General features: G+C 39.9%; 1 protein-coding gene across 3 annotated transcripts in view; it reads left to right on the top strand.

Moving 5' to 3' along the window:
• dyrk1b (dual-specificity tyrosine-(Y)-phosphorylation regulated kinase 1B) overlaps positions 1 to 13601 on the top strand; it is an 85450-nt gene that overhangs the window by 34075 nt on the left and 37774 nt on the right. The window contains exon 1 of one of the 3 annotated variants that reach the window (XM_084726024.1): positions 7722 to 9577. The exons of the other annotated variants lie outside the window; for them this stretch is intronic. Coding sequence (XP_084582150.1) covers positions 9475 to 9577 — 103 coding nt within the window. The 5' untranslated portion in view covers positions 7722 to 9474. Of the gene's footprint in view, positions 1 to 7721; positions 9578 to 13601 lie in introns of those variants that run through there. 3 annotated transcript variants of the gene reach the window in all.

The following is a 13601-nucleotide window of genomic DNA, read 5'->3' on the forward strand; positions in this document are numbered from 1 at the left end:
GGCTGGTTAGGTTATTGTGAGTATTTTGTTTTTTGAAACAATGTGTTTAAAATGATACAATATCCAATAAATATTGTATCGAAAGTACTAAAGCTATTAGGAAAACTATCTAAGTGCTCAATCAAGACCTCACTTCAGTTCTGTTCAGTCTTTATTGTCCTGCGGAACCAGACAGTGTTCAGTGACTTTTTTTGTACCAGCACTGTGTGTGAGTTGTTGATGAATAAAGAGGAAAAAAATCCTATATTGTGTGCCGTGATGTGAAGTATATTGTTTTTGATACTAGCATTGTATCAAAATTAAAAATTCTGGTCATGTGACAACTCTACTGGGTCAGAGCAGGCATTTAGAAAAGTCGTTCGTCATGGTTAAGGATTAGTATGTACAAAGTTGGTCAAATGTTGTAACACTTCTCCCAGTTTGGAAAGGCCAGCTCGCTCTACTCAACTCCTGGTGGCTGCAGCTCCCACTGTAGACAGCCACATGTCTGCTTTGATCCATAGAGAGTCACCAGCCACTTTTTTCATTGATCACATGAGGGTATAATGTGTGTAGGTTCACATTACAGTGAGAAGGAACTGAGGAGCAATAAGCAATACTGAGTAATACTGTATACACACTCAAAAATGTGCAGTGGTGGACAAAGTACTCAACCCCAGTACTTGAGTCAAAGTATAGATACTCCTGGTCAAATATTACTCAGCTACAAGTGAAAGTTGCTCCGTCAAAATTTTACTCAAGTTAAAGTGCTAGAGTACTTGCTTTTAAAAATACTTAAGTATTCAAAAGTACTTGTTTTAAAATTACTTAATAAAAGTACAAATTACAATGTACATTTTCTAATACCAACAAATTGCTGTAGTTTTCACAGTGCATTTACAGAACCTTGTAACTCTCTGCAACCACTTAATGATGCACTGACTTGCTTGTAGAACCACTCTGCTACACAAACCTGTAGAAACTTAAAAAGGACAGCTATTATCATTTTCTGACACAACTGTATGAAAATCACTGCATAAATTTTGATTGAAGTCAACTGTAAGAAGTTCTCCAAGTCTGTTAAATAATTGAGATTTCTTACTGACTTCAGGGGCAGTATATACATGAATTACGGGGTATTTTTCACCCTGATAAAAACTTCTTTTTTTTGTAATTGTTTGTAATTATCATAACATCTTGAGATTTAATTTTGTCTTTCTTCTGCCGTCACAATTACCGAGTTTTGTTTGAATGAAAGAGGGAGAGCTTGCTTGTTCTTGTTACAGAACACATCTGGATGACGTATTTCTGCTTTTACATCAGTCCCAGTTGACAGCGGGTACTGTGATTGGTTTCCTTCTGTGAGGAACACAGCGTAGACAATTGCATTTTAGAAAAGAAAAAACAGTAACAGCTGACTTCAAAGCTATACTTAGCCTAAAGTAACGAGTAACAACAACCTTCCTAGAAATGTATTTGTCTTTGAAATGTAGTTGAGTGAAAGTCATAAGTTTCCAAAAAAATAAATACTCAAGTTAAAGTACAGATACTTAAAAAAATGTACTTGAATACAGTACTCAAGTAAATGTACTTTTTTACTGTCCAGCACTGCCAATGTGTATTGTGTTAAACAGGGATGTCAGTGAGCCGCCGTAGTCCCGACAGATCCCAGACCAGATAGACTGATAGATAGATACACATTTGGAACAATCCAATATAAATAAAAAATATGTCATAGTCAAATTAACATGCCAATTTGAGAATTCATTGATAGGATCATGTGAATGGTGGAATCCTGAAATGAGGTCATGGCCAGTTCAGGTTGAGCAATAGCAATGTGCAATTAAAATAGAATATTTAGTATTGTTTTTTGTCAGGCTAAAATCCTGTCTGAAATTTAGAATTATTTTCTTATTTAAACAGTCATTACACACAGGTAACTAAGGTTGATTGCTTTGATTTATTTATTTTTCATTATTAGTATTTTATTAATGTATTGATCTGAAATATCATTGTACTTTAGAATATTTAAACTATTTTATATTATTGTTGATTTATTTGTCCCTTTTTTTCACATTAGTAGGTTATGATTTTTTTTAACTGTTCAGTAATAGCATGGATGCTGGAAGGTTGGCACCATTTTTAATTGAAAGTGAGTGTATCAGTAAATCATATCAATAAATGTTGTTTGAAGAATGTAATAGCAAATGGGTTGCTGATTTGATTTTGAAGCTAAGTTTTCCTTCTGGCCATCTTAATATACATTAATGGCATTTGTGCATGCACAACATTATGGCATGAGCTCCGGCGGCAGTATTCCCACAAGCTTGAACCGTGTCTTGTGTTTGATTCCTCTTTGCCTATGTCATTCCTGCTTCTTTTTGTTTTTGTCTCTCTGGCACCGCCAAGTGAGAAGGGTATCTCGGAGTGTGAAGTGCTCCTCCACTCCTTGCTGAAAGCACCCTGCAGTAGCAGCATGGTAATTCTGCTCCTCTATCTTTCCTCTGCATCATGTTTACCTAGCAACAAGCATCACCCGCGGCTGGCCATCCCATTGGTCATTTGAAAACGCACCGGGGACCAATGGCAGGGCTGTTGCCATGGTACAGTGTATAGTTGCCGGGTGGAATTTTGCTGCAAGGCACGTGAGTCTCAGAGTCTGCTTGCCTCCTCGCAGTGCCGCTGTAATCTCCGCTGTCTGCTCGTTAGTACAGCTCAACGTAATTTAGTGGAAGACAGTCAGTAACTCTGTGAAGGGAATTACTAACGTTTATTCACATATTTAGCAGTATAGCCTTAGCACGTTCAGAAGTATCAACAGACAGAAGAGAAGAGAAGCGGCTGAGCAGACAACAGGAAACGACAGCATCTAATTCCACCGCCTGTTTAAGTCCACTGTTAACAAGCTGCTTCTCTGTCACTGTAATGTGCTGTATCACCTCTTAACGATGGACTGAAGCACGAGTTGAGCAGAGTGACCCTTAAAAGCTATTAAAATAATATAGAATGTTAAAGCAAAGACCCATTAAAACATATGAATAAGTAAAAATGAATAAAGGCATCTTAACAAACATAGCTCTGAATAAGAACTGCAGCAAAAACTCAGGACAAAGACATTTAGATGCTAATGATTTCTATTGTGACTACTTATTGCACAAAATAGCTTTAAACATAAGTACTTATTATATGCAACAATGTGCATTTATATATTTATTACTATGATTTACACTACTATATTTATCAGTGAAAATTCTATGTATATTTTATTCAAGTTTAGAGTTTGTCTTTTTGAGTATAAACTCCAGTAGATTATTTGAAATATTTTTCTGCTGTGTTTTGAAACTCTTTTTTTCTATTTCTATACAGTAATGTTGCACTTTCTTTCCACCATGGGGATTCTATCTTTAATCATATGTGTTTGTCTGTTTATTTGTTAATAGCATATATTTCCATGTTAATATTAATTTGTCTTGAGGGTCCTTTGCTTGCTAACAATGAAGCCTGATCATTTTAGTGAACAACCTCCCGTCGAACTACAGAACAATTGTGCCGATCGGCTGTTGTGTGTTTACTATATGAATCTGTTGTCATCCCCAGCACACACGCACACACACACACATACACACATACATACTTGTTCACCTGTTGCTCATCCATCTGTAATTGTGGAGCTGAGATAATTGTGGGGTATGCATGGCAGGGAGAGTAGAAATTCAGTACTCCATGTTTCTTCTCAGTGCAAACAGAACGTATTCTACACAGTACGGTAGTGAAATAGAGTTAACCAGTCTCTTTTTTTGTTTCTGTGTGCCCAGCCACCTTCTTGTGTCCTAATGGTTGTGTATCTGATGGCACACCTTCCCATGAAGAAATATATGTGTCATAAAATAAAAATTTGTATGCATGCACAGGTGAAATGGCTTGTTTTGGGCTAAATAATCTGTTAATTTGTCTTCAAATGCAAAGAATGCAAAGATCAGTTTGCGTAGCTTTTTTTTGGCACACATCAATACACCTTTTCTTGCGACTGGTCCAGTGTGCTGCATTTAGGTCTTTGTGTCCTTTGAACCACATAGAGTATTTTACTTTCTTTGTTGACATTGTGTTCCCCTATAATTTCCCTGTGAGCTGTTGATGGGCAGCTAATATTTTATTGCCATATTTTTGTCATCAAAGCAACAGTTTCAACTAAATTTAAAATGTTTTGGTAAACATGATTAGCGTATGGAAGTCCATTAGGTAAGGATACTAATTACAAGATGATTCTTAATGTGTTCACGTACAGTCAAGATGAAGAAGGCAAAAGTTTGGCACAGTGATGGATTGCTTTTCAGTGCGATGGATGGAAGAAGATTTTTGTTTAATGAAAGTTGTTACTCGCACCTTTTCATTCATACTTTTCATGTGTTCTCAGAAAAAATCTCCACCCTGTCTCCTTCTTTGATTTATGGTACAAACCATCTTTTCTCTGTAAACTGCTATCAAATAAGCATCTGATGTGGATGACAGACTTCCAGAGCAAGTGACTATACTGGTATCTCCATCCAGCACTGCAGTTAAACCTTTCAGCACAACAAGTTCAGCTTTGTTACAGTGGCAATCATACAGACAGACCCTGTTTACACCTTGTATTAACAAGCATCTTAGGAAACTGCATCACGAGACAGTGCTCAATACAATTGTAAAAGACGCATTGTGATCCAATCACTGAAACCACTTTCCAACATTTTATAATATAAACTCTAATGCTTGAGCCACAGTGAAGGACTACCTACATACAAATGGATAGAAAACATGCAGTGTGATGTCCTCTGAGTACCAAGAGACTGTTGGCATTTACACCACTCATGAGCTTTGGACTGCCAGGAGGAGGGGTTTTTAAAAAGGCTAATAAAGCTTTAAAGCTAATAGGAGTGCTAACTGTATGACAAACTAAATAAACAGCAGCTATTGTTATAGTTAGCAGCAGTTCATTGTTACTTTAGCAACAAGTAAAGCTATTTGTCCATCAGGAAACTTAGCAAATTGCTGAGAGTTTAGGCAGATCAGATGGAGGACATCAGATAAAAAATCAAAAAAAATTTCTCCATATATCATTTCATATCATCCAGTTTCGCCAGAATCACTGAATAAAATTGTTTTCGTACAAGTTTTAAAGCTCTAGCAGTGTCTATCATTTTTGCAACATAAATCTTGTTTAATTTGTGGCCTGTTAAAGGTAAATTAACAAAGTCAGGTTAAAAATAATGCATGTGGTCTTTGCAGACAGAAATTATGTATGTGGTTATTTGCATATAATGTGGGGCAGTGAGACACAATCACAAGTGGTCATTCGAGACGCAATCTAATGAGTGAGAACTGATGTACCTAGAGCTGTCAACTTGTGATCGTATCACCCAAGACACATGTTAATGCCAGGTGTAAACAGGGCCAAAGAGTCACTAAAAATGTGATGGCGTCCCTTGTCTTCCTATGAAACTGTGACATGCACTACTTCTTTGTGACATGCTCCTAGCTCCCACTCAGATCCAGTCATCCAGAGCGCTGTTGAAATAGCTTACCTGTAATGATACACATGCATCTGATTAGCACATTAGTGTACATTGCTGTTGTGCTGTATTACTGTTACTTCCTGCTTGTTTTATGACTTATCTCTGAGAAAGGTCATTTTAATGCAAGCTCTATAATTATAGCATGTTATTAGGCCATGCAATCCTATTTTAGCTGTGACCAGTTTACACTATGGTCAGCTGTTTTTCGGTGTGTGGGAGTGCAGTGATTTGAACCATGGGTTCTGGAGCCTGGAGCTCGAGTAGACTACCAAGAAAAGCTGCAGAAGCTTAAACTTAAAGGGTCATTACAAAGCACTAAATACGCTTGCTGATGTGTGCCTTGGAATTTAGCTCAGTTTTACAAACTAAATGACAATAAATTAAAGATTTCTAAATTACATTTGACTCCGTTTTAACCAATTTTTTCTCTACTGCAGTTTATCCATTATGGCTTTGCACACAGTACTATTGTACTGTGGCTTATTTGCCCTACTTAAACACCTCAGCATAACAAAAAAGGGACTATTTAGAGTGTAGTTCGATGTGACAATTAGGCAGTGAAGTAATAAAATGCAGCAGTAAACAATAGGAAAGACAATAGAAGATCAGTGTGCTGCTGTTTCAGTCCTGTCCCCCAAAATGAATTCTGATGATCAGGGAGGGCAAACCTTTGTACAGTAGGTAATTACAGTAAGCAACCATCATTTGACTGTTCACTGTTTATGACACAGTATTAACTGATTAATGTGCACAAGTTACGGTTTGAAATCACATTAAAGAAAGAGAAGTGGAGTGGCACACATTTCTGTGTGCAGTGTGAGCTGTATTAGAGGGTGAATTTTCCTTTAAGGAGCTGTCAGCTGGTTTATGACACTGTTTGTGTGCTGAGCTGTTCCCAGGCAGCATTGTGCCTGATTTAGCTGGAATGCTCGGATAGCAACAGAAACAACTTTTAGCTTTGGCTGCTTGTGAGGAGAAGTCACACATCTCAGCTGTACACAGTCACTCAGTGACCATGTGCTTATGGAAGCCTTTTGCCCCGCTCTCTCCCCCGCTCCCGGCTCTCTCTGCCCCCTTCCACCCCCTCACTTCCCTCTTTCCATTTCTACCTGACATCTTCAAACTATTTCCGCGTCATTCCTGCCTCGCGCCGTTTGAAGAAACACTGAGAAACTCAGCCGAACGCCCCTCCCACTCATCCGTCCACTACCCAATTACAGCCAGGGATGGGACTTTATGTAGCCAATAGCGTTGCAGCTGCCGTAGCGTCGGGTAGCAACAGAGCCCGTAGAGGGAGCCTGCTGAGTGAGGGTAGAGGCTGTGTTCACCCGACTACAGACAAGTTGAAACACTCTGAAAGACTGAATGAACAAACTGAGCCTTTATGTGTTACATGGGAGCAAGAAGAAAACCTAGTTGTCCGCTCATTTTAGTGCAGGTCTGACATATTTGTCAGAGACCCTTAAAAGTTAATATTAAAAACAATGTTTGTGTCTTGAAAACTAGTTCATTTTTGAATCTTAATGGCGTTTGTCAATACAGTCCGGTGTCTCTTCTTTCTCCCTTCCCTTCCCTCTAAATAAACATTGCACAATGGGCCTGGGGTAAGCAGACCAAATTACATACTTTTCAGACCCTAAACTGGATTTAATTTACAATTTAAAACATATTTATGTCAACTTTTAGAAGACTATTTCCATGTATTTTATACCGTGACACTGTGTCGTTTAAGACTAATACGTTTAGAAAAGTAACACCTATTATTGAACTCGTATGAAGTGCCTGTATCAAAGCCTATTTTGTCACAACTTTGCCCACAAAACTATATGAAGGGTTTAAGTAAAGGTTGTCTGTGTATGCGTGTATATAAAGTTCCAGTATATATATCCCGCTGTTACTATAAATGGACAGGACAGGAGAGGTCTGCTCGGAACAGACTACTGCGGTCAGATCGAAGGTTACTGTCCTGCTCATTCACTTGTTGATAACCTTAAATAAAATCACTCCGCCTGCGAGTGCTGGCTGCTGTGAAATTCCTGCTGAAATTTGCTTTCTGCCATGTTTTCGTCTTGTGCGTGGATCTGTTCTGGTTTCACCAATACCGTGTGAGGCTGCGCCAGACAGACCAGCTCCGACCCCTGCCACAAGCATATGGTATGTTCCCCATGGCAGGGTGGGGGAGCCGTGTGGGAGGGGAGCACAGATTCCGTCTAACGGAGAAGCACGGAAAGGGAAACGGGCGAGAAACATGAGTCGAAATCGCCCTTGTGAAGGTCTCCATCTTGAAGGAATAAAAAATCTCCCTCAGCTGTGAGAGGGACGAGTGAAGGGGGACACGGTGTGAGAGGAAAGAGCGAAGAAGACGAGAGCGGAGTGTCCGACAGCAAGCTCAGGAACTTCACCGGATCTGTTTCTTCAGTTTACTCAGAGACGACTCTCAAGTTTGGTTTGGCTGCAGTTCGGACGTAGTTTGTGGTTTAACTTAAGTGTGATTACATCAGAGGCGGACTTCTTCCTGGATCCAGTTCTGCTGTGGTAAACACAAGACAGCAGCAGAGTTTGGGAGTACAATGGTGGCCGTCCTCGGCTCGTCCCGTCTCTGTCTACAACACCGGGAAAGATTTGGCATCTGAGCACAGATACTAATTTGAGTCCATGGGGAAAGAGGCGCAGTGAGTTTGGATATTCAGTCAGAGGAACTTTGTGTGGAACTACACGTCTGTGTGCGATCAACACGTTGCAGTGGACTGCTGTGTTTACATGTGTTTGCTGTACAGTGTATGGGGATTACAGTACTGTCTGGCAGTTTAAAGGGACTCCTTGTCAGCCTCGCAGAGGCCAGCCACCTTCTGCTGTAGGCGGCTGAAGCTCTGGCTGTCCAGCCTCTGTGACATTGCCAGTGGAGGGCTGTGTGTGTCACTGGATTAATCTGAGTGATAACATCACTCTACACTGTCCCACTCTGTCCAGTGACGAGTCCCCCCAGAAAGTGCCAGTAATTGGAGCTATTTTTAGCGTGAGGGATGGGGTAAAAGCAGGCAGCTGGAAACCCAACTCCCCTCCACCTCCTCCTCTTCCACCCCTTCTATCACACTACCTCGCTCAGCCCACCTGGCAGTATGCTGGGCGAGCCTGGTTAGCACAGACTTGACTTACAGCTAGTTTATGTGTTTTACATGGAGTCTTGAAGAAAAAGAAAAACTTGGATGAATTTATTCATGAGATCTTACCATGGAGTCTTGGTAGTCTGGGAATACTAGCTGCTCTCTACACATCAACCCTGTGCTGGATTACTACCAAGATGTCTGTAGGACTACTAGTATAAGCAAGTTTAATCCTATGCCTTTACCCCTTGGACATTCAGCTCAGACTCTTTATCAGAGTTGTTAACCTACTATAGAACAAAGGCCTAGTTTTGACCACTCAAAGTATCAGTCACCAGCGATCTGGAGCAGTATAACCTCCAGCACACAGAAAGAATGCATGAAACTGCCGAAAACAACGTAATAAAAAGCTAAACTAACTAACCAAATATTCTATTTCCCCCACTCCCTAGACCTGCAGAGAAAAAGAATATATATGTAGAATGAGAGATATATATCTATAATGTAACTCCACAGAAGACAGATTTCATCCTTTATATTTTTACTTCAGAGAGACAAGCTGCCTGTACACCAGTTGGTTGCCTTAGAAACCACAGTCACAAATTATTTTAAAAAAGAAACAAGCCAGAGAAGACGGTGCCTTTTGATTGGTTGGTCGGTTTCCCACCATTTCAAGATTCATTGATTTAGTTGGATGTAAACAGTTGAAGTGAACTCTGGGACTGGAAACGCGTCTGATGACAGTTACCTGACCCCCCCCCACAAGCCCCCACGCGTCTGTCACAGTGTTGTGATTGACAGTGTTTCCCTGCTGGAGTGAACAATTGCCAAGCATTTCCATGGTGATCACGTCATCATCCGTGGAGGACAAGACTGTGCCCTCTTGCAGGATGGTCCAATCAGAACCCTGGATCACCTCTGCCCTGCTGCGCAAGAATAAGAGTCAGTACATACACACACACACACACACACACACACACACACACACACACACACACACACACACACACACACACACACAGTCCTACCAAAAAAACTTTTCTCTCCCTTACTTCATAGTACATCCACAAGTGTGTGTGTGAGTCTACTGTCATGGCAGTCTGTGTGTTTATGTGTGTTTGAATGGATGTGTTATTGTAGCTGTGTGCAGCAGTTTGTCACTACAGTATGATGATGAATGTGGTTTTTTTTAATATGCCACAATGATGGCGTGTGTACGTTCGTCAGTATGGTGAATATGATCCAAAGTCCCTGTGTGTGTTTCACCATGTGTTGGCGGTGAGTGGTAGTGTTTGAAGTTTTAGCGTGTCTGTGTAACAGTTTGGCGTTAATTCAGTATAGTCTGAGCCTGGACCTGGACGGACTGAGTCCATGCTGCTGGCTCTGAACAGGCTCATGCTCCACATCTGTCTGTGACCTGAAGCAGCTGGGCAGTTTAGCAGTTGTGGTCTGTCAGTCTGGGACACTGAACTGAGGGACATGGAGGGAACTGAGGGTGATGATGCTGTCTGAGCTGAACAGTCATGATCATGATCAGACACAGTTTTACTTCTACATGTTAGATATCGCTTTAGGATTTTTTGTGTTTTTATTTGTTTTTTGTTTTTTTTTTGTTTTTTTTTTTATCTATATCAGTGGTTTCCAACAGGTTGTCCGCAGGTCTGCTGAAGTGTAGCAAATGTCCAGAACTACTCTTTTGGATCCTTCCATAGTTTACACTGCTCGTAAAATTAACTGAACAAAGTTTACACAGAATATATTTAACAGTTTTACTCACGCTGACCAGGAAAAACACGTTTTATGAAAAGAATTACTATCCTGACTGGAAACTAGCTGTAACTTGTCTTGATCATTTTCAGCAAAGCGGCTGTTTATTACCTTGGCCTTTATGTCAGGGCTTATTGAATGTGCCATCAACACTTTGATCAGTGCCAATTCCAAGTTACATTCTTATGGTTTATCTCCTCTGATAAAATACATTCTATAATAATATGATGACATATGTTCATGTGACATATGTTGTGACTGTGGTTATGTGTGGGTTTGTGAGAGAAAGCACAAGGCACACCTGATATATGGACTGGACTTTAATAGTTAGTCTAAAGACATGTCATTGTTGATTTTATGTCAGTGTTTTTTTGATTGTTTGTGTGTGTGTGTGTGTGTGTGTGTGTGTGTGTGTGTGTGTGTGTGTGTGTGTGTGTGTGTTTTGGGAATGAACATGCAAAGAGCAAGGCAGCCCAGTGGCTCAGTTGGTGGAGCATGTGCCCCATGTGCAGGGGCTGGGTCCTTGGCGGTGGCCATGGGTTTGATTCCAGCCTGTGGCGCTTTGCTGCATGCCCCCTCCCTCTCTTTCCCCTATTTCCTGTCTAACTACAAGCTGTCGTGTCAATAAAGGCTTTAAAAAAAACAGAAAAGGCTATCAAAAATGAAAAGAAACACCAAGGTTATGGATGTGCTCAGTGGTCATCTGTAAATGTTCTCCCAGAATCTGGTTTAGTTCCATGAGCCTTGGTCTGCCGTGTCATTTACCTCAGTAGAAAACAGATGTGTGTTATTTTGTCTATTGTTATTAACGTAGTTATTACAGTTTGATTAAAGAAGGGTTGTAGTGGCCTGTGCATGCTTGATGTGGTTCATCAGAGGCTGGACTGACTGAGTTTGTGATTCTTAACAACTTGCTGCTTCTATGACCATACACTGCTTGTTCCTGGACTGCAAATTTAAAAAATGTTTTGGTGTCCATGCACGCCCCCTGTATGGAGGCTGTGCAGCAGCCATGGGTTTGAATCCCAACTGTGGCCCTTTGCTGCTTATTATTCCCCCACTCTCTCTCCCTATTTCCTGTTAATCTTCAGCTGTCCTATCCATTAAAGGCATAACCCCCCCCCCCCCCCCCCCCATCCATACACATACACACATCACATCACATACACATCCATGGAGTGTACATCAATGCACTCCACCCGTTTTCACCATGTGCAACATTTTAGCCTACTGAATTATAAGAATATAATTCAGGTACTACTAAATTTCTTCCAAAGTCTTTTTATTTATTTTGGTGACCCAAATAAAATCTCCTGTGACCCACCTGTGGGTCCTGACCCAGTGTTTGCAAATGACTGGCTTAGAGATTAGAAAGACAACCATGATCCACAACATCCCGGGTCCAAATCTGTCTGGGGACATTTTATTAATTCTCTATCCCTTTTTTCCTGGCATCTCTCTGCTGCATTGCTATCTAATAAAGATATAAAATTCCATAACAATAATAACACTGATAATAATTGCTTGCATTCTGTGTTGCATCGTTTTGTATGAGCTTGGGTTATTTTAGAGATTGATACTACACATGACCTGAAACAGCAGGCTGTGTGAATTCATATGGTTTTTATTGCACAGACTGTGTGTAAATAATCAAATTTAGGCTGAAAACTCACATGATTTATGAATATGAATACAAATTTAGATGCTGGAACTCAAAGATTCACATGTCTGTTGTATAATGTATATAATGTATCATAAAGGGCTTAGTTGTTGTAGCCTGTACCACTTTAAGATAAGATAAGCCTTTATTGATACCCAGAGGGGAAATTCAGTTATTATATACTCCATTTTTCTGGCCTAAATGTTGACTACTGCACACCAGGCTCTGTGGGTTCCCTGTAGTCCAGGTGGGTTTCCTCATATCCACCAGTATGAGCCCTGACTTTCCCCACCTTTCCCTACCTGTACTGTACCTGTCTTTCCTCCTTGTTTATCAGTTTCATCCAGCTGTAACAGTGAAAGTTTGTTCAGACAGTCTGGTAAAAACACTTAAATAGAAAATCAATGATTACTTTTTTTCTAACACATTTTTTATTGTTTTGGACAGTGCATCACATTGTCATACTGAGTTTGTTACAATATTTTGATTTTTAACTTTTTCCTTTCCTCTTGTCCCCTCCCACCGATATACTCTGAACCAATAATGATAGTATTGTTAATAAAGAATAAGGTACACATTCATACTCATATAAATGCATACATACATGCATGTGTATCAGCTGGAAAAAAGAAAATAGGTTAATGAAACAAGTCAATGTAATTGAAGAAGAAAACTGATAAATATAATTAAAAAAAATCAATGACTACTTGAAAAAAATGTGTGTATGTTATGAATAAATTCAGAACTTGTATAGAAAAATGTGGCCTGTCACAGCTGTAGATAACTGTATTTTATTACTGTTTGCCAGAGGTCCATGTCCCTACTAAGCCCTAAGTACCAAGCCCTCAGAGACTTCAGTCAACATTTCCTGTGACATGTTAGGGCACCGAACACTGCGTGATGAGTGGGACAGCACTTTATGAAGTCATGTTACCTGGACATGTGTCTCTGCACAGTAAAGTGTGAAGCTGCTATCTCAGCATGTTAGATATTTGATCTTGTAAGACAAGCAACTATATATACTAGTTCTGGTTAACAGCATGCGAGTAGGATGAAAAGGAAAACTTCATCTTGCTCACTCCATCCAGGTTTTGTTGTTTTGTTGTTTTTCTTTTTTAGGAGAAGAAAAAAAATGTTTGCAATACCACTGTCACTACTGTTTTAACATCATAATGCTGTGTATTGTAGGTGTTTGCCTTAAGCAAAGTCTGCTGAGGTGCTGACTTACAAAAAAGTGTGCATAAAGGGTTTAAAAAGTCTTTGACAGACATTTTGCCAGTTTCATTGTGGGACAGCGCTGAGCAATGCAATGCAAAACGGACACTGGTAAAAAAAAAAAAAAAAAAAGTATTCAAAGTGTCTGTAGTTGCTTCATCATTATTTTAGTGTGAGGATTATATACCATGTAAATTTAAAGTGGACCTGAAGCAAACGGGAAAAATGCCTAAGCTTCCCCAAACAGCGGTTAACATGAGAGATTAACAAGACACTATGTTAGATTTCTGCATTATTCGGATTTGTTCGGTGATTTTACGAACA

The sequence above is a fragment of the Lutjanus erythropterus genome, chromosome 9, assembly GCF_056507025.1.
Source record: "Lutjanus erythropterus isolate fLutEry1 chromosome 9, fLutEry1.hap2, whole genome shotgun sequence".
In the NCBI taxonomy this organism is placed as follows: domain Eukaryota; kingdom Metazoa; phylum Chordata; class Actinopteri; order Lutjaniformes; family Lutjanidae; genus Lutjanus; species Lutjanus erythropterus.